Source organism: Camelus ferus, chromosome 20, assembly GCF_009834535.1.
Source record: "Camelus ferus isolate YT-003-E chromosome 20, BCGSAC_Cfer_1.0, whole genome shotgun sequence".
In the NCBI taxonomy this organism is placed as follows: Eukaryota; Metazoa; Chordata; class Mammalia; order Artiodactyla; family Camelidae; genus Camelus; species Camelus ferus.
In genome coordinates, this window is record NC_045715.1 from 39,891,149 (window position 1) to 39,918,389 (window position 27,241).

The 27,241-nt window shown below is 36.4% G+C and overlaps 1 protein-coding gene across 2 annotated transcripts in view; it reads left to right on the forward strand.

Annotated features, from left to right (window-relative positions):
- The window catches only part of KHDRBS2 (KH RNA binding domain containing, signal transduction associated 2), a 507,201-nt gene that overhangs the window by 462,008 nt on the left and 17,952 nt on the right, over positions 1-27,241 (forward strand). For both annotated transcript variants that reach the window (XM_032463333.1, XM_006187704.2), the window contains exon 8: positions 25,643-25,701. In XM_032463333.1, coding sequence (XP_032319224.1) covers positions 25,643-25,701 — 59 coding nt within the window. The remainder of the gene's footprint in view (positions 1-25,642; positions 25,702-27,241) is intronic.

The window sequence follows — 27,241 nt, forward strand, 5'->3', positions numbered from 1 at the left end:
TCACAAAGTCATTATAGTAGTGACCATTTATGGATCAACTTTATTGACACCCAAAGATATTTGGATATATTAAGTAATCTTTGGAGGAGGAAGGTGGCAAAGAAAGAAACAACTTTAAGGTCATTATGGAGTGGAGAAAATCTACACATATTTCATAAGTGTGAATTTTTCATGGCCCAAGGGGACAACATAGTGAAAGATGTGAAAGGGAATTCTATATAAGGAAACCACTCTAGGCAATAAGGGAAAAACAGACTTCATGTGAACAGATACCTTTCAAGCTCAGTATAACTTAAGATATCATTATGGAAAGGACTACTTTCCACTTTGAATCATTGGTCACTTTGTCGGAGGGTGAATGAAAGAGACATTATGAGCCAAGAGCTTCTGCTTCAGGTACTATCTTAATTGTTCCAATTACGCATTGGAACACAGCACAATAACTTAGGAGGAAGGGAAGTTTTGCTTCACATCATAGACACTAAATAGAATATTGTATGCAAATTGGCTACATGTTGAAAATATTTGCTAATATTTTCAATCAGAATTCTATTTCATCATTGTATATTAGTGCATAAAAATAGTGCTAATAAAGTTCTATAACTTGTTTCAGAAACTGTTTGGCAGAAAACATAATTACCACACACTACAACACTACTAGAATAGAGTAAAATCATTTCTTGATGTAGCTCTACAGAGCTACACTCAACTTGTAGAGATTTTGGAATAATTTTCTGAAAGTGAGAAACTTTCTGCATGTTATTCTGGTGAGATTTAATTGGGTTTCATTCACCTTAAGAAACAAGGGAAAAGAAAAAATGGGGATTACAATAACTCTTCTTGAATATTTGAAAAGTAAATACTAGGATAATTGAACATAATTATGTATAAAAATTAACAGCAATATAGGATAATCTTGGGAAAAAACATTTTCTCTTGTTTCAATTAAGTATAATTTATTTGTAAAAATGTATTATCTATGTACCCTGCTCCCTTATCTTTTCCCTTTCTTATCCATTCAATTTCCTGTGGCTAAATTCTTCCCATCCTCCTAGACCCAGCTCAAAAACCAACTCTTCCAGAAGTCTTTCCTTAATCCTTTATTTGGGAACAATATGTTTCTACCCTGAATACCGACAGCATCATATCTTTATTTCTCTGCATCACTTTCTATCTCTGCCTTGTATTTGGATCATTTGTGTTCATGCCCTTGTTTCTCTTACTATTTGCCCAGACTCCTAGACTGATACACCTGCATGACCCTCATAGCAAAAAGCACTGAGTCTTTTATAGGATATATGCTGAATTGATGATTGCTCAATGCATCGAATGTCAGGCCTAAAATGTACCTACATGAAGGAGATAAAAAGTAAGAGCTTCATCCCTCAAGAAAATATAATATTCAGAATAATATGTATCATTTTTACTGATAAAATATTTATGTGTTTCTAAGATATCTTAATGCTAAACCAGAAATGTTAAAGAAAGCAGGTCATGAAATTAGTTACAAAGATACTAATATTCTATACTATAACAATTATAAAATACCTACGTAGTCAAAACATATACTCAATACTGTTATATTATCTGGCATGCAAAAGGTTCTCAATTAAGATTTATTGAATAAATGAATGAAAAATGAATGAATGCAGCATTGAATAAATGAAATTAGTGCTATTATTTCTGAAAACTCTGTGAGGAAGAATTTCAAAGTATAATACCAATTTGTATTAGAAATAGATAAACACTGGGAACATTTATTATATAATGAATTAAATTCCTACCTTTAGATTACTTCTATTGATCCAACCATATCACCAGAAGGTAAGATTAACAATTTAGTTAGATAAGCACTTATTAAGTGATTACTTGTGCCAGAGAGTTACTAACCATACAGTGACAATACTTATTTTTCAATTTTTAAATGTATTTTAGTATTTTCTCCTAATAACTTGTTGTATGATGAGGAGTCATATGCAAGTTGCATGTATATTTCAATTAATATAAGTGAAGCAACTACTATAGAGTAATCAAGTGTTAGGAATTAGAAATGAGGAAAAGTCTATTCTCTACAAGAATCAGTCTGGAATAGTTTCTTTTTCAAGAGATGGTTCTTTTCATTGGACTTTTTAAAGTATTATTTGGATTTATGGAGGGAAATGGAGAAAGTTTCTAAAGAAGTGGAATAAAGAGAAATAGATGGGGTTTGCCAAGATGGTGGACAGAAAGGATGCAGTGCTCACCCTCTCCCATCAATACATCAAAAATGATAACTACACACGGAAACATTCACACAGAATACGTACTGAACCTTGGCAGAATATCTCCTACAATCAGAATTATAAGGAAAATTCTCACAAAGCCTGATAGGAGAAAAACAAAAGTAAAAGGAAATCAAGGTGGTACCTGACTTTGGGGAGGGAGCAGCAAAGGAGGAAAAGCATCCTCCCCCTAGCTGGCTGGCTGCCGTGAAAGGATTTGCACTGGTGGCTTTCTGGGTACAAAACCAGGGCAGGATACCAACATTTCCACAGCTCAGGCAGGGATAAGGGCAGTGTCAACAAAGAGTTATTTGTAAGACCACATAGCAAATGACAGACAACACCACAGAAAGCACTTCCCAGTGGACGTCTCCTGCAGAATACTCAGCAGCTTGTCTTCCAGCAGAAGTGCTACCATCCCACCTACCAAACAGTGCAGCTCAGAAAAGTGTCTGGAAACCTTTATTCCAATAACAGAGAAGCAGACCCTGTCAGGACTGTGACAACCACAGAGCCAAAAGGAGGCCTCATTCAATGATGATGGCAGGCTGTGGGCACCACAAGGTCAGCCACATGCCCAAGAGGAAAGGCATGGCAACCATCTATATTAGAAACAGCTCCCATAACAAAACATTAGATGCACACCGTCTACACAGAGATGCTCCCACATTAAAAAAACAAAACAAAACAAAACAACTCTTCAACCCCATAGTAGATAACTGTTACTTCTAAATTCATAGAGTAAAATAAATATGAGTAACATGAAGAAGCTGAGAAACCACCCCGAACACTCCCAGTTAGCAGAACAAAAGAAGCCCCTGAAAGAACAGGCAGTGAAATAGATCTTGACAGTCAACTAGATCCTGAGCCCGAAAAAGAGGTGACAGCTGCACTGGAGGACATAAGAGTGGCTAACAATAGAAATGCAGAATACTGTAAAAAGGACATAGAAACTATAAAGAGGAGCTAGTTAAAATCAGAAAACTCAGTTGCTGAGATAAAAGCCAAGCTAAAGTCAATAAATAGCAGACTAAGTAATGCAGAAAAACGAAAAAGTGATTAAGAATACACGATAATGGAAATAACCCAATCAGAAGAGAAGACAGAAGAGCAAATGAAAGCCATAAAAAGCAATATATAAGAGACCTATGGGATAATATAGAGCGTGCCAATCTATGCATAGTAGGTGCCTCAGGAGAAAGAGAGAGAGAAAAGGGTATGGAAAACATATTTGAAGAAATTATTACTGAAAACTTCCCAAACCTACAGTAGGGAACAGATATCCAAGTACAAGAAGAACAGAGGGTCCCAGACAAGATGAACCCAAACAGACCTACACCAAGACATATTACAATTAATATGACCAAAGTTAAAGATAAAGAAGATTTTAAAGGCAGCAGGAGAAAAACAAAGAGTTACAAGGAAACCCCCATAAGGCTATCAGGTGATTTCTCTACAGAAATATTACTGGCCAGAAGGGAGTAGCAAGATATATTCAAAGTCCAGAAAGAAAACCCTGCAGCCTAGGATACTCTATCCAGCAAGACTGTCCTTTAGAAGAGAAGGAGAGTTAAAGAATTTCCCAGATAAGCAAAAGAATACAGTAATACTTCACTTACCTTAAAAGAAATATTGAAAGATCTATTCTAGAAAAGAAGCAGGAAACTATAAAAAAGAGCAAATCACAATCGGAAATGTGATGACAATGAACAGCAAGAGAATAAACATGAAGATGTAAAAGAGGACATCAAAATCTTAAAATGAGAGTTAGGAGCAAGAAAAAGTAGACTTTTTTTCATTATTTTTAGGATGTGTTTAAGCCTATATAATTACCAGTCTAAAGCAAATAGAGTAATGGGTTAACACACTTGAAGAACAAGTTAGCCACAAATCAAAAGCATATAGTAGCATCACTTAACAAAAAAGAAAAGAAATCAACCTAATACAAAAGAAAATTATCAAACCACAAAAGGTAAAATAAAAAGAAAAGGAAAGGAAAAGAGATGAAATACAAAATCAATCGGAAAACAAAGTTTAAGGTGGAAATAAACACACATCTAACAATAATCACTATAAATGTCAATGAACTAAATGTTCCAATCAAAATACATAGAGTTGGAGATTGGATAATAAAACAAGAGTGTATAATATGCTGCCTACAAGAGACCCAGTTTAGGGTGAAGGACATACGTAGATTGAAAGTGAGAGAATGGAAAAAGATATATTATGCAAATGGAAATGACAAGACAGTGGGGTTAACAATACTCATATCACACAAAACAGACTCTAAAACAAGGCCATAAAGAAAGATAAAGGGCACTATATAGTGATTAAAGGAGCAATAAAAGAAGAGGATATTACTCATTAACATACATGCCCAAAATAGGAGCACCTAAATACATAAAACAAATACTAACAGACATAAAGGGAGAAACTATCGGGAATACAATAATAGTAGGCGACTTTAATACCCCATTGGACAAATCTTTCAGACAGAAAATCAATAAAGCAACAGAGATACTAAATCACACAATAGAACATTTAGATTTAATTGATATTCACAGCCAAAGAAACCTAAAATATGCATCCTTTCCAAGTGTACATGGAACATACTCTCGGAGAGACCACACACTCAAACACAAAAGCAGCATCAACAAATTTAAGAGGATAGAAATTATTTCAAACATCTCTTCTGACCACAATGACATGAAAGTAGAAATCAACCACAGAGAAACAAATGAGAGAAAAACTACTGCATAGAGACTCAGAGACATGCTACTAAAAATCCAATGGTTCTAATATACAAAAAATAGATAAGCAAGTTCATACTGTACAGCACAGGGAACTATATTCAATACCTTGTAGTAGCTTATGGTGAAAAATAATATGAAAATGAACATATGTGTGTTCATCTATGACTGAGGCACTGTGCTGCACACCAGAAACTGACACAACATTGTAAACTGACTATACCTCAACAAACAAACAAACAAACAATAGGTCAATGATGAATCAAAGAAAAACTTTTAAAAATACATTGAGACAAATGACAGTGAAAACACGACCACACATAATCTATGGGATGCAGCAAAATTGGTCCTAACTGGGAAGTTCTTGCTGCAGTTATACCTCAAAAACAAGAACAATCTCAAGTAAACAATCTAACCTACCATCTAAAAGAATTAGAAAAAGTAGAACAAACAAAACTTAATGGCAGCAGAAGGAAAGGAAATAATAAAGGTCAGGAAAGAAATAAATAAAACAGAGATTAAAAAATAGAAAAAAAATCAAAACGAGCACTGACTTTTTTGAAAGTGTAAACAAAATTGAGAAACCTCTGGCCAGGCTCACCAAGCAGAAAAAATAAAGTACAGAAACAAACATAATAAGAAATGAAAATGGAGAAATTAAAACCAACACCGCAGAAATACAAAAAATCATGAGAATACTATGAACAACTATATGGCAATAAATTGAACAACTCAGAAGAAATAGACAAGTTTCTAGAAACATGCAGTCCATCAAAACTGAATCAGAAAGAAACAGATCATACAGAAATAGACTGAACAGACCAATCACTAGAGGTGAAAAGAATCAGCAATAAAAAGCCTCCCTGCAAACAAAAGTCCAGGACCAGATGGCTTAACTGGGGAATTCTATCACACATACAAAGAGCTCATACTGATCCTTTTCAAACTCTTCCAAAAGACTGAATAGAAGAGAACTCTCCCAAACTAATTCTATAAGTACCATCACGCTGATACCAAAACCAGACAAACATACTGCTAAAAAGGAAAACTATAGGCCAATATTGCTGATGAACATAGATTCAAAAATCCTTAACAAAATATTAGTAAACAGAATCCAACAACACAAAAAAGATTTTACCCCATGATTAAGTTGGGCTCATCCCAGGGAAACAAGAACGGTTCAACATACGCAAGTCAAGCAATGTGATAGCACCACATTAACAAAAGAAAGGACAGAAATCACATGATTAGCTCACTAGATGTGGGAAAAGCATCTAATAAAATTCAACATCCATTTATGATAAAAACTCTTACCAAAATGGGTATAGAGGGAACATATCTCAACATAATAATAAGCTATTTATTACAAACCCACAGCCAGCATGATACTCAATGGTGACAAGTTGTAAGTCTTCCTGCTAAGATCTGGAACAACACAAGGATGCCCATTCTCACCACTTCTGTTCAATGTAGTATTTGAAGTCCTAGCCACAGCAGTCAGGCAAGAAAAAGAAATTAAAAGGATCCAAATTAGAAGAGGTAAACTTGTCATTATATGCAGATGACATGATACTCTGTATAGAAAACCCTAGAGGTTCCACACAGAAAACTACTCGAGCTGACAAAAGCACTGGCAAGGTAGTAGGGTACCAGATTAACATACAGAAATCAGCTGCTATTCTTTCCACTAACAATGAAATATTAGAAATTGAAAGTAGAAAAACAATTCCTTGTAAGATTGCATCCAAGAAATAAAATACTTAAGAATAAATTTGACCAAAGAAGTGAAAGATTTATATATGGAGAGCTAAAAAACATTGACTAAGAAAATTAAAGATGACTTAAAGAAATGGAAAGATATCCCATGTTCTTGGATTGGAAGAATTAATATTGTTAAAGTGGCCATACTGCCCAAAACAATCTACAGATTTAATGCCGTTCCTTTCAAATTACACAGGACATTTTTCATAGAACTAGAATAAATAATCCTAAAATTTATATGGAATCACAAAAGACCCAAAATTGCCAAAGCAATACTAAAGAATATGAATGAAGCTACAAGAATAAACCTCCCAGACTTCAAAAATAGACTTACCATATGACCCAGCAATCCCACTCCTGGGCAGATATCCAGAGGGAACCTTAATTCAAAAAGACACATGCACCCCAATGTTCACAGCAGCCCTATTTACAACAGCCAAGACATGGAAACAACCTAAATGTCCATCAACAGATGACTGGATAAAAAAGTTGTGGTATATATGTACAATGGAATGCGGCCCAGCCATTTAAAAAAAATGAGTAAAATAATGCTATTTGCAGCAACAGGATAGATCTGGAGAGTGTCATTCTAAGTGAAGTCAGCCAGAAAGAGAAAGAAATATGATAGCACTTGTCTGTGGAATCTAAAAAAAAAGACACAAATGAACTTATTTTACAAAACAGAAAAAGACTCACAGTTATAGAAAATAAACTTATGGTTGCCAGTGGAGAAAGGGCATGAGAACATATAAATTGGGAGTTCGAGATTTACAGATACTATTTAATATACATCAAGTAGATAAACAACAAGTGCATACTGTATAACACAAGGAACTATATTCAAGATCTTGTAGTAACCTATAATGAGAAAAGTATGTATGTATGTATATGTATGACTGAAACATCATGCTGTGCCCCAGAAATTGACACAACACTATAAACTGACTATGCTTCAATTAAAAAAACAAAGTACATGAGCATAAATCTTCTTCATTTACAAACAAAATGAATATCACTTTGACATTGTTGTGGTCAAATCAGAAGAAATGCTGATTTGGAATCTTGAAGGTAAAACAAAATGTTATGTGTGACTTAGTAGAACTGATAGAAAAGAAAAAAATATTTAGATAAAATGGTCTTTAACTGACTAGTTAGTCAGAACAAGGAATACAGAATTTGTGGAGATTATAAAGTGGAATCTGTCAGGTGCTTCAATGGAATAATTATGTCATCTTCATGCAGAGTCTAAAGGAAGTTCACAAGGTAACATCCTTACAAAGGTTCACCTGGAGTTCAGAACTGTAACAACTGTAATTAATTCCCAGTTGTCTTGTAAGGTGTTGTTAATTATGGAAAAGTTCAAATGGATCAGAAAATGGACTTTGCTAATAATTCCTTAGGCGGCAGCCCAACTAAGTGACATATTAAGGACTGCTAAAGATGATAATGACAGGAAGGCTCTCTGACCATCTTTTCCTCTTGCTCTGAGTCTGTGAGGAGACAAAGTAAAGAAATAGATTGATTCGTTTATTATGCAAGTTTCAAATTGCAGGACTAGTATTGCAGTTTCCAGGGGAACTCAATTACTCGAAGTCATTGTCTGAAGACATGTTACATCCTGTGATCAATACCTTTAATTGGACCAAATACTCGATTCCACTCATGTTCTAATACCCCATCTTTTATGCATTCCTCAGTCATTAATATTTTCAAAGATCAATCTTCTTAAATCGTGTAAATTAATGAGGCTTACAACCATTTTTTTTTTCTAATTTTGAGTGAACTGGGGATTCAACTCAAGACCTTCTGCATGCTACGTGTACACTCTACCACTGAGCTATACTCACCCTCCAAACATTTTTTTCAATGCCCAAATTTAAGTAAGACTTTATGTTCAACCAAATCAGAAATGCAGGAAAAAGTAACTTTTGTATACTCAGATACAAATAGTACTATTACAAATCAAAAGACCAGTTCTGATCTTTGATTCTTAACAGAATTTTAACAGTGAATGTGAAGTGTTAAAGAGTTTACAGTTTTCTGATGTAAATTACTAACTGCAGATTTTTAATTGGCAAATATCAAAATGGAAGACTTTGCTTTCCTTGAAGCATATATCAGGTGTGTAACTCACACAACCTAGGAAAATAATCCTCTTTTCTCTTGATTAATGCAGGAATATCCTAGAAGAGCAAACATATAGGTCTCTCTGAAATATAAGGCTGTAGTTTCCAAAGTTTTCTAGATTAAAGACCCTCTTGGAAGATCTGTAACTGTCAGGGATCTATACAGATATAAATAATGGCATACCTTTTCTATGGAAACAGCAATGTTTTAAAATGAATTTGTATTTTATTAATGAGACAGCATTTATACTAAAGTAATTTACAATGTATAATGAACATAAAAATATACGTTTGTGAAAAGATGGCTTCTTGGATACCCTAGTACAACTTAGTTACTCAGGGTTAGGGCCCCCACAATGGGAACGATTGCTCCGTTGTTCAGAGGCTGCTTGGAACTAATGATTCAGAACAATTAACACTAGTTTTGTGCTGGCTGCTCTGCTAATTGTTTAGGATCTTCATCTTATTTAATCCTTGCAATGACATGTGAGACAGAGAAAATTGAAGCTTAAAAATGTTACATGACTTTCCTATGTTCCTTCAAGGAGTAAATGTTGGATTCAAAATTTTATCTGCTAACTCCAGGGGCCTCAGACATAAAGGGTAACAAATACTGTCTGAAAATCTAAATTAATTTATTGATTAAACAGACTCCTGTTATGCACCTCAACAGGCTAGAGAGAATATACTTTAATATAGTAAGAATGTCTTGAGTAATTTGCATGGTTTTCAAAGAGCTCTGACCAAAGGATACTTCTGATCAGGAAAAAAAATGAAATAATTCTTGTTTATAGGCCATGAGTTTAATGTGAGCCCCTGTTTTTGATATCAAGAGTCTACAAAAATGCTTCTAATGAAAACTTAAGTGTAAGGCACTTTACCCAGAAATTTAATAAAAGTTATAATGTAACAGCTTGTCCTATTCATTTAAGTGTCACTACTTCCTATAAAGTGACTCACCCTCATTTTGTAATTCAATTTTCTTAAGTCTCAAACTATAGTCAACGATGAGATTGAATTTGCAGATAGTTATTGGATTTGAGAGATTTTCCCACAGTTACTCTACAAGTTAGTGGCATTCTCATGCATCTGCAGAACTCAGAATAAACAGTGGATTTGGTATCATTTGAATTTAGCTCAGCAGAGTGGGAATCCAGCTCATGATACACACTATCTTTGTTTCCAACTCCGAATTCATCTGCTTGCCACACGACAGGCCAATAAACAGGGAGACAAGGAGTTGGGGCAAGGAATAGCAACTTTATTCAGAAAGCCGGGGGACCGAGAGGATGGCTAACTAATGTCTTGGAGAACCATCCTGGTGCAGGCCAGAATGCAGGCTCCTTTCACACAAAAAAAACAGGGGAGGGGGTGTGGTTCGTTGTTGCAAACTTCTTGCTGTAGGAATTCTTCTTGCATTTGTCCATGTGGGTCAGGCCTTGCTGTTCCTGTAAACCTCCAACAAAGCAAAGGTTAATCTGTTTTGCAGCTTGCAAGCTCTGGGTAAGTGCAGAAGTGCTGACATCCTTTAAGGTCAGAGCCTGTCTATTTCAGGCTAAAGGCAACATTGTTTCCCAAAAGGTGCAGAGCTGGCAAGGCTAAACCTGGAAAACAGGGCACAGTTGTCGAAACTAAAGGAACAGATCCAACATAGAGTCAGATTTGTTCTCCTCTGTTACATATTTTTTGGTCGGTATTCTCATTTGGCATATTTAAGTATCTAGGATAGCTGTGGTTAGCTTTAGGAAAGAAATATTTCTTCAAATTATTCAGTATGTATTATTCATTGTAGTTGTTGATTGTTTGATAATTTAAGGTTAGTTTTGGGAAACTGCTTACCTAAATTGTCAATTTCTATTTAAAAAGTATACATTAAGGTACATTTTATAAGACTCTAATAAGAAAAGTCAGAGAAAACATTTTCCCTAGTCATTTGAATGACAGGTTTCTCAAGAGAACTTAAGGGAATGTCTAGTCACTTACTATTTACTGAGATCGGGACACTTAGCATGTCAGTCATTTCTCCTCAGCAGATTAGTTTAGATCTGTAGACACCCCTCAACAGGGAACAGGAAGGTGTTAGGCAAACCGAATATGAACAGAGCTTCAGAAATGGGAAGTATTAGATCAACTTAGACCCTTAAACAACCTGATGTGTTGCAAAAAGCCCATTTGCAGATAACCACTACTATATATAAAATAGATAAACAAGTTTCCACTGTGTAGCACAGGGAACCATATTCAGTCTCTCACAGTGACCTATAATGAAAAAGAATGTGAAAATGAATATATGTATGCATATGTATGACCGAATTATTATCCTGTACACCAGAAATTGATACAACATTGTAAACTAACTATACTTCAATTAGGAAAAAAAAAAAAAAAAGATGAGTTAAAGAACCCAAGTTGAAAGGCTTCCATGGTTAATATAGAAAGTTTAGTTCTGCCAAGAGAAATATAGTTAATCAGCATACCCATGGGGACATGAATATTCATGAATGTACATAATTGTCAAGGTATAACAAATTGTCAAGCCTGTGGCAAACTCTCATAAGTGGTGTTCTGTCTAAAGGAGATTATCTTCTGATCAGTTTTAGGACTCTGTGGTCATGTAGTCCCCGTAGGATGCAAGGCCCAGTAGTGTGTTTGTGTGTGTGTTTCTGAAGAAAATCTGGAAACCTAACTTTTCCAGTTTCTGCTCTTGCATAACAAACCACCTCAAAACCAAGTGGTGCAAAATACTTATCTTTATTATGCTCGAGGACTTTGTGCATCAGGAATCTTAACAAGGCACAGCAGGGGTGGCTTTTTTCTGCTTTCCTATGTCTGGGGTGTCAGCTGGGAAATCTAAAAAGGTGAGGTTCACTCAATGGCTGGGAGCTGAAATCATCTGGAGATGCTCCCCACGTATCTAATAGCTGATGCTAAATGTCAGCTGACATCTTACTTGGGGCTGCTGTTGGAGTACTCATGTGCAGTGCTCTCCACGTTGCTTAGTGCTCCTCACAGCATGGCAGCTCGGAGCACCAGCTGTGAGGATCCCAAAGAACAAACTAGACATCACATTGCCTTTTATAACTTAGCCTCATTCTGTTAGTTACAACCAAGTCACAAGTCCGACCAGATTTCAGAGAAGGGATATTAGATGTCACCATATAATGGGGACTGGCTTGGGTAAAGGATGAAAATTTTTATTTTATTGTGGCCATTTTTGGAAAATAAACCTTGAGACAGCAGCTGTTCAGTGTAATACTCTGATTTTTACACCCTGGCAACTAATTTTTTTTAATGAAACACTTAAGAGACTAGTGTTATGTAGCCACTGACATGTTTCCTAAAACTGCTCTACTGCAAAATAATCAAGATAGAGAAGAAATCATATCCAGAAAGTGCTTCCAAGGGCACAGTGACAAGGAGTCCTTCAGAATGGCATTGGAGGGCACTGTATGGTGTGTTGAAGGATGTCCTAAAATCCAACCATGGTCTATTTGGAGGTGATTAGAGAAGACAGATATGGAAATAGATGCACAGCACGTGATGACTACTATGCTAGAAGGTTCGCGGGTACGTAGGAGGCCATCTAAGTGAAGGGCTAAGAGAAAGTACCAAAAGTCTTCTAAGAACTGATGCCAAGCTGCCATTTAACTGCCTAAATAAAATTTAGCCAGGCAGCAAGGGCAGCTTCATGAGCAAAGATAAAGAAATGAAAATATGATTCATTAGTGAAGAGTCACATGGCCTTCAGGTGAATCGCATTATAAAACCGTTGGGAGCGGCAGGGCGTTTAGCTGACAGACAGGGAACGGGAAAGCCTGGACGCCACATGTAGAAACGAGAAAAGAATGGCATTTGAGTAAAATTTGAGGTTGGCATCCAATCTCGAAATTAGTAAAACTAAATTCATCTTTGGAGAAAATTATGGTATTTCTTTTTCTGCCTCAGGCTGATTTGGCCATTTACACTCAGTAAGTTCTCCATTAGTTTCTATTTCATCCCTTTCCTGAAAAACCTTTCTATCCTTTCATTGCTTTCTTTGGTTTCTTAGTCAATTTGCACACAAACAACAACAACAACAACAAAAAACCCTCCAGGTCTTGCTTCTTTGCACTTGCACACTAACAATGAAGGAAGGAAGATAATTTTCTTGTAACACCGTCCTCAAGAAGGAAAACACGGATCTTTGTGATCTTTAAGCTGGAGGGTCAGAACACCAAAAACAAGGCACCCTTGTCCTGGGAGTGCTTCAGGAAAGGGTATACAGTTTATCTCAGACGCACAGGGAAATAGAGTTAAGATATAGATATTATTCATTTTTCATAATTAGATTTCCTTTTATAATATTATCAACATCGTATTTTACCATTTCATTAAGTTCGTATTTATTAAGGGCTTGCAGTTTCCCAAGCGCTGGAAGTAGATCGTGACAGTCTGGCGCGTCCAAGTACAAGTTCACCCTCCTGTCCTTACAGTGCTGTGGGCCAGGTGTTTCATACTGAGCACTGTTAGTATTCCAGAAAGGCAGTAAGATTCATGTGCTGTGTGTTCCATTTCACCCCCAGTGGCAGCTAGGCCAAAAGTATATACTAATATTATTGTGTTAAAAGGTATGAATAACTAAACTAAGCGGGATATAAAATAGTTACAAATGGCTTCTTAGCATTTTAGGTCAGAATTTTGTTACCTGATGGTTTCATACACTCAAAGAAAAAAAAACTGACATCAAAATACTTGGATTTGGAATTCAGGTGTAAGTAATTGTGGACTTGTATTCTTGCATTGTATAATATTTAGTAATTTTGAATTATAGGAGATGTGGGAAGGAGGCAAGGGAGGAGTCTGAAGGGCTAGGTACGGAACACTTGACCATTTCTAAAGGTGGTAAGACTTTAATAATAATAATAATAATATCCACAATACAGAGCAGTTGCTGTGTGCAGACGCCTATATTAAGTACTTCAAAAATATTGAATGAGGTAGATAGTTCTATCCTCTCATTGCAAATAAAAAAAGCTAAGACAGACTGTTTAGCTTGCCTGGATTTTATAGGCAAAAGGTCCAAGCTTTGAACTGACTCCTGTCCAAATCCAAAGACCTGGGCACTTGTACTAAAGCCATATTGCTTCCCTTTGCTCTTATCTTTTTTTAAACATTTCATCTTATTAGGAAACTCTTAAACTGAGTGTCTCCTATCCCGTAATCTCCATTTATATACATTGATCACTAATTGGCTTTGTGAAGATACACATAATGAATCTAGCTTTCTTCCATATTTCAAACTTTCTTTATGAAGATAATGTTCGTCTGCCAATATCCAATCCAGTGTGTAGTAGAGTGAGTTCTTGACTACAATTCTTCACCCCTCCTGTGTTCACACCCTTTGCTGTGTTGTTTTTCAGCCCATCTTTAAAAAGTGGCAAAGTATATTTACCTGATTCTTTACTGTCATGTATCTTGCTTTGACTAATAGGATAATGACACTTGTAAGCATAGACCTTAAGGGACTGTGTGTTTCCAACTGCCCTCTTGTCATCGCCATAGAACAGCTTCCCCAAGTAACTGCCTGTGCCCTTAGTCTGAGCTCCAGAATGAACACATGCAGAGCCCAGCTCCACACACAGCTTGGAGCAGAGCCCCCAGCAAGCCCAGCCTAGATCAGCAAACCTCCAGCCAAGCCAAAACATATGAACTGAAAAAATAACTGCTTTTGTGTGAAGCTAGTACTTTGTGATGGCTTGTCAGGCAACAGCATTGTACCAGTGACCGCATCCAGGGCGATCCCCACAACACAGGCATGGTTTCCACAGCTGTTCTCAGTGTGTCGTGGTCTCCATTTCACCAGATACCCTAGTTTCTCTGCTAGAAAACCTTCCAGTTGTCCAAGTTTTCCTTTTATAGTGTGGCACAGTAATCTGAGGTGACATTTTATCCGATGACAGTAGGTTGGTACAAAGAAATGACATCATTACAGCCTATGCTTCTAGCTGCAAAGCCTGTCACCATCGTCCGGCCATCTGGTTTCCCTAAGTGGCTCTGTCACATTTCTGGGTCTAATTGAATTTGTTTTCAACTGAAAACCTAGGTTCTTTCTAAATGAACTGCTGTTGAGCCAGTTCTAATGCCACCCTGCATCTTTGGAATTGATTTTCTTTAACCCAAACACAGAAATGGACATTGATCTCTGTGACTGTTGACCTTGCGTTTAGCCTTCTGTGGCTGATTTGGAGCTGCTTTTTGGAATGCTAATTCTTAAAACCAGCATATTAGTTATCCTTCCTAGCACCTCTTATATTTCTTTACCCAATCTTTTTTTTTTTTTTAATTCTGGAAAACATACAGCGCCAAGGACAAAGTTCAGTAGCACCCTTTAAGTTGACATTGGCCATTAATTAAAACTCCATACGAACAGTTGTAGACGTAGCCACGAACCTCCATGGCTGTACCGTCAGGCACCTTACAAATAATTCACAAAGAAATTAGGTGGTATTTTAAAGCTGCTCATTCTTTTTCTCAACAAACTTTCATTCCCCATCACTCTTCTGGGCCTATATATTCAAAACAAATAACACACAGCTCACACTTTGACTTATTCACAATTAGTGTAGGTTTGTTTAAAAAAAAAAAAAAAAGTATGACCCTGGGCTTCTGCACCAAAAACACCTGCAAGTGAAATTACAGGTTTCTGGGCCCCTGCTGAGGCCAGCTGACTCAGGGCATGAAGAAAGGGGCTCTGAAGTGCTCATGCTGCATCTTTTAAGCACAGCATCGTTCTGATGCTTGTGTACACTAGATATTAAGAACCATGGTGCTGGAGAAACAGAGTGTTAAAAAGGAGTTCTGGCCCAATGAGCTGTTCTACATGAAGACGTGAGCAAGGTCTTGCACAAGGCGAGCGGGAAGGGCCGACAGCTTGCCTGCAAGGTTGGGTAAAGCTCTAATAAGACACTGACCATTGACCTGGCTCCCAGGAAGAGGATGACTCCCTCATTCGGTGAAGAGGTAGGGGGGGTTTCCTCTAGACAGGACAACCACGGTCGGGGGCAGGGGGCCTTGAAAAGATTTTGACTTGGGGAGATACTCCACCATGTCAGGGTGTTGGGTGTGGTAACAGGGAGTAACTGAGAAGAGGCTGGGTAGATCACTAGAACACAGATGGAAAAGGGCCAGTGCTAAGGAATTACCACTCACAGTCTAAGGATTAGAAAAAAGGAAGACATGAAAATACATAATTACAGTTCAGTTCAAAGCATGCCACACTGGTAGTGCTTGAAGACAGCCCCTTACTTACATTGTCTGCTTAGAGTTTCTGGATAAATGTGACCTTGTTTCCACACATAAAGAAAAGACTTACAGAAATAGAATCAATTGTTATCAATTCATATATTCTTTCCCCAGACTCTTATTTATTTCCATTTCCAAAGTCTTGTGCATGAAAATATCCATTTAATAACTAACAGGTTGCCCTGGAACATTACACAAAGCAGGCAAGATTTCATTTGTGATTTGAATGGAGAAGAATATAAATCATCATTAATACGTAACCATAGTGCAACTTGCACCAGTGAATCCAAGTCAACTAGATTAAAGGATGGAAATAAATAGAAATTATGCTGATTTTTACAGGACTGAAATCTTACTGGTACTCATAAATTATGACTCAACCAAAGAAATTATGTATAGACAGTCAAAATTATGTCCATTTCAAGCTAGGGTTCAGTAGCTTCTGTGTGTTTGGACCAAAAGCAGGCAACAGTTCATTTATTAATGTCATGTACCACTGAACCTAATTAACCAGCCAGTGAAGTTCTTATTTATGGAAAATAATTACTATGGTCTAATGATAATTCCGCATGATAACACAGAAGATTAATGTTTTGTTACAAAATTGCTCACCCCTCGTTCATGTAATAGAGGGTCAAAGTAAGCAGAAAATACAAGCTGAACTAGAAAAAAATGATTTGAGAGTGTCTATAAAAAAGACCATTTGCAGAAATTTATACAAAGCACTGATTCAGAAAAACAAAAGCGTATCTAAATTCCTCTCTCATTTGGGGCATAAGGTTGCACCCTCAAAAGATCCATTTTCTGTAAAGGGGACCATTGCAAAGCTGATCATAATTCTACACCAGATGCCTTATGTAGATCATTTGTCTTCATCCTAAATCTATGAGCAGAACAAATATGTCACTTCCCTCATGAATAATCATCCTATATTTCATCCTGTGAACATAAAATACCGTCAACTGAAACTTACGAGGGTATATATGGTTATTTCATGTTTCAGCATATTTCAAGAAGATGAAACCCCTTTCAGCACTGTAATGTTTATGAATATGGAGAAGAGGCGCTTTATGTATACGCCTTCGTTGATTGGATGATCACCATTATTAATACTTACTGAGCGCCTGCTATGTACCAGGCACTTATCACAGGGCTGTCCCAGGTTCTTCTTAATACCCGCGGTATCATTTTTGCCATATTAAAGGTAAAAAAAAACCTTTTTCAAAGAGATTAAATGATTTGTTCTAGATGACACACTCAATAAAAATGAAAAACAGCCACTCTCAATTTGAAGTTCAGGTATATATTTTTTTCTAAATTCTGTGTATCGCTTTTCACAAGGCATACTGATTTCCCTCCAAATGGGCTGGAGAGTGGACACTCAGTGTTCTATACTTTTGAGATGGTAGACTTTTTTCTGTCTTGTAATAAGAGTTACCTCTGTGTGGGATACTTACAGCTTTGACTTTCTCAAAACAAACTGGCCAGAAAAACAAGTATAGAGCTTTGCTGTGTTTCCTATCTCTCCATACATCAATGTCTAATTTATTTAGTTTATTGGTTAATTTCAGAACACAAATTTTGTGTTATATTTATACACAAACGTGGCTGCTCTATAACACAGTGCCTCCTGTGTAACATTGCAGGTTGAATGAAATGAATAAATAAGTAACCAACTAATACAGTATAAATTTCAAAGATGCTTTAAAGCTTTATGGAATCTTGATGGAATCTCAGAGATACTTCAGAAATATAGTATGTAAAGCATTGCTTTTTCCCTGTGTTAGAACTCTATGAAAAGCACAGATATTAGAATGCAGAAAAAGGTATTTGCCTTTTAGCCAAAACACATACACACAAAAAGGAACATATTTTATTTAATATTTTTGAGCGCACATACAAAATGATCAGCATATTTCAATTTTCAAATAAAAATATATTAAATTTTATTTTAAAATCTACTTTAATTATTTCTGTACTAGAAATGCATGAAATAAAAGTTGTGCAAAAGAGTTTGCTATGGTTTATATTTATCCCAACTTCTTATTTACCAATAGTTTGAGTGCAGTGATAGTGAATTCTCAACAAAGAAAATTGTCCTATGTGAGAACACTGTTGTCTAGTATCAGAGAGGTTACCTTGTGTGTTTTAATTCTCCTGTTGTCCTCAGAATAAAGGCCAATTTCTAAATGGAAAAATTCTTGAATGAAAAATGAAATGTGTAAAATATGTACACATAATGGTGGCTAATGATATAAGCTATACGCTTTTCACATTTGAATCTCTTATTAATTCCAATGATATTGGTGCCTGTGATTTTAATTCTAAAAATATGAGATTAACAATTTTCACTCATAATTAGCAGTTACATATGGTATATGTTTTCTTTCCTATGCTTCCTTTTGCCTTATGACTGGGTGTATTAAACATGTTTTATATCCATCTGTTCTAATAATTCAGAGTATTTCATTTATAAGCTTTTGAAAACTGTTGGTAGCAGCCTGATAAATATTACAAGCCCTCACTTCAATTTACTTACAGTATTAACCATGACAGTGGATTCAGAGACCCCCTCTCATTTATGCTATCAAAATTCAATCACATTTGGTTGCTTTCAAATAATGCCTTCTCTAAATCACTGTGTTATTTTACATTTTAATTAAATAATTATCTTTTAATATTGGGATGAAAATGTACATGTTAACCTTTACGATATTACAAGGAATACTTTGAAGCAGTCGTGCTAATTTGATATTAATGTGGGATTCAAACAATTCTTGCTCTTATACTAGCAATTTCCTTATAGATGTTACGGAGTTTGTGATCAGTAAAGTCCTGGGGATGGATGTGACAGTGAAAGTGAAGAAGGCAGAGACCGAGGAAGTGAGCTCAGGAGACAGCCTTGGGGAGGACCCCAGGGGTGGACATGGAAAAACATCCATGTCCCTTGAGCCCTGCTCCCAGCCTCATCTCCTGAAACTCACCTCGCCCTGACACGCTGGCGCGTCACCATTCCTCAGATGCCCCAAGCACACCTCAGCCTCGTGGTCTTTACGTCTTCCTTTTATCTGGAATGCTCCTTCCCTAAATTTCCGAGGCTTTCTCCTTTATCTCTGTCAGGTGTCTGTCAGTATCGATTCATCGGTAAAGCCTTTTTGACTACTTTAACTATAAATTGTACCCCTTATCCCAGCATTGGATGTTCATCTTCCAGCTCTAGTCTTTTCTCCTTGACACTTAAAACTCTTTAACTTAGCCTATACTTTACTTCTGAACTCCCTGAGGGCTGGCATCTTTGTCTATTTTGTTCACTACTGTATTACTTAGCACTTAGAATACTATCTGGCACATAATAGGTTCTCAATAAATTTTACTGGATAAATAGAGAGAAAGTAGGTTGAAAATATCCATAGCATTCATCTATGGATACTTCCTTGTAATACTTATATTTATTATTCCAACACATCTAAGAAATATGGTCGTGTAACTTCTCCTTTTTTATATCCCCAGAATAGTACTGGTGCTCAATAAATATTGAGTGAATGATTTCATCCAGTCCCAAATTTTCTAGGTAAATAGAAGGCAGAGGTTTTTGACCTTCAGTCCCATGAGATGTTAAAAAGAAGAATAAACAACTCAAAATCTCTCTACTTTAAAATCCAAGGCTCAGACTACCTGTAACTGAGCAGATAGTTCAAACCCCTGTGGGGGCTTCTGGGGTCAGACCCCTCCCCCACGCCCTCTGCTGCAGCTCCCCCCTGAAGGACCCAAATAGTAGTATCTCAGGTATATTTCTTGAGTTTTTCAGATGCTAAAACCCACCATCCAGAAGAAGACATTAACTACTTGACGATCAAGAGCATGTGGCTCCCAGACCCCCTGGCGCCTGGGGGTAATAATGTTGACCTCCCTGTCACCTCTGCATCAACCCATCAGTGGACTGTGCACGAGCTGATCATGCACCCTGTGGCCCCCCTCCCTTACCTGGCCTTTAAATATGCTTTGCTGAAACCCTTCGGGGAATTTGGGGTTTTCTTGGTCATGAGCCACCTCGTCTTCCTTGCTTGGCCCTGCAGTAAACCTTTCTCTGCTCGAAACTCCAATGTTTTGGTTTATTTGGCCTCACGGGGGCGTGGGGCACACAAACTTGCCTTCCATAACATGTCTAGAGTTGAAAAGCTTCTAAGTCCCCTAACCCGTGTCCTATTCTTTTGTAGGTGAGCAGAATCTTTTATTTTTGTTACATAGAAGGTTTCTAAGTAAACACCAAATCTACTTTTCCTGATACAAACCTTTAAAAACCTTTAGGTTGTTTTTTTTTTAATATAGTTAGAAGGTTAACTGTAATTATAGTTATGTCGTAGAAGGATCAAGGAAATTGGTCAAGGAAACTGGAGACCTTGATCTAAATAGAACTGAATGCTAAGGGCTCTGTGGAATAAAGTAGCATTTGGTTCTTCAAATAGAAAAGGGATTTCAGGTGTGTGTACACAGGCAGTGATGAGTGGTAATCAATGCAATGGATTATTGGATGATGCCTACAGGTTAGAAGGTGGCTGTTTAAACTGGAATGAACATAAAGCTCATCAGTTCCAAGACCTCAGTGCATTCATTTGGCCAACTTTTTTTTTTTTGAGTTGTAGTCAATTTACAATGTTGTGTCAATTTCCAGTGTAGAGCAAAATTTTTCAGTTATACATGAACATACATATATTCATTGTCACATTCCCTTTAACAGCGAGCTACCACAAGATCTTGTATATATTTCCCTGTGCTATACAGTATAATCTTGTTTATCTATTCTTCATATGCCTGTCAGTATCTACAAATTTCAAATTCCCAGTCTATCCCTTCCCACCCTCCTCCCCTCTGGCAAACACAAGTTTGTATTCTATGTCTATGAGTCCATTTCTGTTTTGTATTCATGTTCATTTTTCTTTTCTTTTTTTTTTATTTTTAGGTTCCACATATGAGTGATCTCATATGGTATTTTTCTTTCTATTTCTGGCTTACTTCACTTAGAATAACATTCTCCAGGGACATCCATGTTGCTGCAAATGGAGTTATGTTGTCATTTTTATGGCTGAATAGTATTCCATCGTGTACATATACCACATCTTCTTTATCCAGTCATCTGTCCATGGACATTTAGGCTGTTTCCATGTCTTGGCTATTGTAAATAGTGCTGCTATGAACATTGGGGTGCAGGTGTCATTCTGAAGTAGGGTTCCCTCTGGATATATGCCCAGGAGCAGGATTCCTGGGTCACATGGTAAGTCTATTCCTAGTCTTTTGAGGAATCTCCATACTGTTTTCCACAGTCATTTGGCCAACATTTCTAAAGCATTTACTATGTGTCAGGCACTGGGTTCCTCCCTGTAAATACATGATGGTCCAAATAGCCCTGACCTCATGGGAACTATATTAATTGGGAAGACAGACAATTGAATAACAGCACATGTAAAAGTCAAATTGCAAAAAATGACAGTGCAATACGTGAGAGGTAAATAGCATTGTGGGAATACATTAGAGGGGACCTGAGAAGACTTCTTAGAAGAGGAAATAATTGAGGAGGGAATGAAGAGGGTGTTGAGAATTTCATGTGCTTGGTTTAGGCCCTTGTTGATAGTATTTGGGAATCTTCTGAGAAGGAGGAAGATAGGTAAATGTGCTCACAGCTCACCTGATCTTCCTAATCACACTTAGCTCAGGGTCATAATGATGTTAAGTGATTTATTTAGCATCTTTTTGTCTAAGATTATGTAGATAAAGTTGATGATTATTGAAATACATGGAATGGACTAGATGAGTTATAAGTTGTCCCCAAGAGTTGCATCATCAGATACATCAAGGTTCAAATCCCAGCTTCACCACTGATTCTTACTTGAGCTCATAACTTTTGCCAACCTTTTAAAAAGCATCAGGGATTACCAACCACTGGGCTTTGTCCAGCTGTTTCCCACAGTGCTGAAATGCACATGGATTTGTAGCTTGCCATTTGGGCCTTCCCATTTTTTTTTTCCCTTACACTTTCCACCCTCCCACTGAGCTAATAGCCCAAATTTTGGGATTGTAATGGCAGTTGTACACTTCTATATATTGATTTTTATATTTGACTAAATCATTGTAACAGAGATTCAAAAATTAGTGGCTCAAAAAAGAGAAAAGATGATTTTTTATTTTCTGGATAACAACCCCTTGAGGGAGGCAGTGATCTAGAGGAAGTCTGCTCCAGTGTGATCATTTTGAGACAAGTTCCTTCCATATTGCTGTACATGACTTCCTAAGTCATTATCTCATTTGCATGGTAGGTGGTAGATCATCACTTTGAGTGCATTCTACCATCTGAGGAGGGGATGGTGCACAAGCCCAAGACGAGGAGCTTGTTCTCAACTTGGAAACGAACTTGAGGTTGACATCCCTCACTTCTGTGCACATCCCACCTTTCCTGACACAGTCACAAGACACATCTAGCTGCAAGGCAGGCTGGCAAGTGTATTCCACTCACTGTGTGGCCATTTGTCCACGTAAAATATTTTCTTAGGGAAGAAATGAGAGGTAATGTTTGGATTAGCAGAGGTATGGACTCTGGTGGAGTCCAGGATGATTATTCTCCATTATTCTTCCATTATTTCGCATGATCCATTCTTTTACAAATGTCTTACATGTTTCAGTCTCCCCTTTTTAGAGTTCTGAAAGTTAAACTTCCCTCTTAGTGGGTCTGTATTATTTATAGTAGAGAATAACTCAGCTGCTTTGTCATGGTCTCTCTCACTGCAATTTAGTTTTCCTTCTCTTAGCTTCATCAATTAAAATATTTTAAATGTATATTTCTTCCTTTTTATTTTGGCAAAATTATTAACTATTGTCATAATAAATATTTTTATATAACTTACATATATGGAAAAATGTTAAATTAGACATTTCTTGAGTTATCATAGTTCTTAGTTTTTTATTAATTCCAAATTGGAGAAATTTTCTCTGTGAAGTAGGAAATACTGGTGTCATCAATAAACGTCATGCAATGGCTAGATTCCCAAATGGATCATGAATTGTACATATCACCTGCCCTATTATAATGGAATCAAATATGAAAATTTTGATTTATTGCAGAAAACCCTTCTTTAAATAAATCACTGTTACTTATTTAGCAATTTTAGCCAACTCTTAAAGCAGTGTCTAGATTGATTTAAGATTTCTTAATTCTTCCTTTCAAATTTCTCAGTGCTGAGATATTATACATAAAACTGAAAGTATTGGTAAATTGCTCAATTTTTTTTACATCTCCTCTCAACGGAGACTGTTCCTTGATTCACAATAACCAGAAAATATTCTCTATAGAAACTAATTTGGGAATTACTTTAATATAGACCTTCTTAGTTATCCTTATTGTTTCCTTATTCTAATTTCTTTATATATTTAATGCCACATATTTCACATGTATTTTCTTTTGCTTATGAAAATCCATTTTCTTAAAACTTTCGAAACATACTTTTTAATAACTAAAAAATAAAGCAGCTACACAAACAATTATTTTCTTTTGGAAGCTGCTGATAATATTCTTAAGAGCAAGCAATAACATATACTAAACAATAGTGGATAATGCAAACTCAGGTTTATTTCATTTTCCGCCCATTCACCCTTTATTTTCATGGTTAAGTTGTTTTTGAAATTAACATATATGTACTGTTCATTGTTTCTAAGAACAGGTTAGAGTTTCAGCTTTTTCAAACTTACAGTTACCAAAGGAATAAAGCCAACCGCAAAATACAAATCAACAGAATGCAGTAATCCAATCACAAAGGACAATCAGATATGCTTGCACATATTCAAGAAATCAGTCATCTAAGTTACAAAGAAGTAGTTCATTTGTGCCCTTTTTTTTTTTTTTTTTAGATTCCACATTAATTCATCAATTAAAATTAAAATTGAAATCCCATCAGAAACAGAGTGATGTCACTAGATAATGTTTGGTGCTACTGGTCTTCACACAGCACGCACTGGGACACGTAAGCAGGGTTACTCAGTGGAAAGATTGCTGGTTAGGAGGAAGGGAGCAGCCTCAATGCCCTCATTTTCTCTTCATCCTGATACATGGGAACATGCTTGTTAAATCACAATCTCACGACTGCCACTTCTTGAACATTCAGGAAATCAAGGTGACAGCTCTCAGGACTTTGCTACACATACGTGAGGGCTCTCAATTGAGGTGCACCATTTCTATCAAGATAAGTATGTGACAGAAGAGATAAACATCCAGCCACCAGCCAATGGCCTTAGACTTCTACAATCTCAAGGCATTAGAAGGATGGAGAGAAAACTTATCACCATATATTCTTCCTAGAGAGTTTGTATATGAATATCCTGGGCAATAAAGACTAGGGAATCTTTTTTTTCTTCCTGCTACATTACAGTAAAATTGAGTTAATGCATAATCAGCCACCTCCCAGAAAGATACAGATGGCCAAACTTCTCTCCATCTGTCTTTTCATCTCTAATGTTTAAACTTTCGTTTTCTTTTTTGCGTCTCTTTCCTTAATATCAATGAAATCTCAAGTATTTGACATAATAAGACCTATGGGATTGCTTTGAGGGATAATAACAACCAAATATTTTTAAATAATTCTGAGGCTTTCTGTCTTCCTTCCAGCCTAACCCTTTGGCATCTGTCACCCACCCTCACCCCTACACAATTTGGCACTTGATATTAAGCCATTTTCTTGCCACACTTTTATATACTTAAAAGAAATGAATAACCTTTATATAATTTATAAATATATACATATATAAACTTATAAATTAAGATTCAGGCAGAGAACTTTAAATGAAGCTTACTTGAATGAAAAATATATTGTATTACAAATATTCATAGATTCCCTAAGTAAAATTAAAATATGCATAATTTTTCCAAATACTAAGCTAAAGTAAAATAATTTCCACCTTTTGTATAGTGTTTTTTTTTTAATTATATGACATTAAGAGAAAAGAAATAGTGTATATATTTGAGAAGTGCATGGACATACTGTGGAAGGGTTGAAGGGGACTATAAACATCATTTCAGTGTTTGGAGGTGAAGACGAAATTGATGTATATTTCTTAAGGTAACAGCATTAAACACCACACACAGCTGACCAGATTGTCATCTTATGTAGCACTTTTTCTTGGAAATAGACCTTTTATAACTCTCCTCTTGAAGTATTAGACTTGTGTTTCAGAGGAAATTTGATTTATATAATTGGAGGATAGAAATAAGGAAGTGCTGAGCTGGTATGAGAAAATCACAGCGCTCTTTGTCAATAACATGTATTTCTCTCACTGAAAATTTCTATAGGATGTGTTTTATGCCTAGAGATTCTTGGGATTATGAGCTTAACACACATTTTGCTTTCAAATTCCATTTGAGTTTTTTGGGTTGATTCCTCCTGAATATCGTAACATTGATTGCTGTCTAAATCTATTGCAGTGTGCCTGAGTACTATGACTATGGTCATGGAGTAAGTGAGGATGCCTATGCCAGCTATGGTAAGACCTTTTCTTTACTAAAACTGTGAAACCAGAACATCCATCCGTCACTGACAACTCAGAAATTACTTCCGTCTTGCTCCCCCCTGTTTTTACAGCAGTCCAGGCTACGTTGATGTATGTAATTCTAGGGTGAGATTTGACATACAGAGCCGGTGCCAGAAAATTGGACAGATCAATTTTGACCAAAATTTCAAAAGCAATTAATCACAATCATAGATCATTTGCAACAGCAACAGTAAACATTCTGAATAGTGTCTTTCTTATATGATTCACCGTGTCCATGGTCTGACTCATTGAGTCGACAACAATTGTGTCTTTCCTGCTATTACAAAAATCATCAGAATAACATACAGTGAAAAGATTTTTAAAAATTTAAGGGCAGAAATTGTAGCTTTCAAGTTATTTTTATAGTGTGTGTAGTTCCTGAAAGTGCCAGATAATTGATGCATAAGAATTCATCATTAACAAGTACATTAGTCTACAAAAGAAACTTCAAAATTACATTGTTTAATTTAAAAACTACTTAAAATTAATTGTACTTCAATTCAGTAAGATGTACTGAATGCCTTATGATACATCAAGACAGTACTTCCCTTAGGAGGGCAGATTCTGGTTCCTTAAAACGTATGCAGCATCACCAGTTGACTGCGTTGAAAAAATAACCCTCGTTTTAATTTATTCAGTCCTGGATTTTTAAGAAAATAATACCAAGGCCACTCTGTTCCTCTTTATGGGGACAGCTCACTTCCCTGGGTGACCATCATAAAGCTGAGTTCAGAAGTTAAAATATAAAAATAAGCCACCACCACAGTGACAGCCATCCATAAGCTGATGACTTACATATGTTTTCTTATTTCTTTATGTAACATTGAAATATTAAGTACTTTTATCTCCATTTTATAATGAAAATGCACATTTGTCCTTTGTGCACAAAGGGTTTGTCAGGGTCTAGGAATACGACGCTGTGCACAATCCAGCACCCCTGGTTCCTACTGTCTTCTGTGGAGACAAGTATTCCTACATATAGAAGGTTGTGTCAGGCTGTAAACCATGTGACGCAGAGACCATTACTCATGTAACAAATATTTATTTAACGTCTAACACATGTAAGCCATTGTTCTCAGTCCTAAGGACACTGCAGTGAACCATCTCTTGCGACTTACATTCTGATGGGAAGACATTATTACTTATAAGCCACTTTTTTTAAAATGGAATTTTTATTCCATTGATTTTATTCCATTGACTTTATTCCAACACAAAATGCAGTCATTGTTTCTTACACATGGCACACACATTTGAGGGAAAATCCCCCATGAGATTTACTTTATAGAATTACGTACACCGAAATCAGTGGCAGGGATGAATTTGATGAAATCCGACTGCATAGTTGGGAACAGGGTATGAGATTTCTCACGCTCAGGTGTTTATATTTTTTAAATGTTAATACCATGTAAGCAAGACCATAGGGCAAAGTATGTGAATACAAGCCATTACTTTTTGAGACCTTCTAAGCGAGAGGCGGGAGCGCTGATCAGGA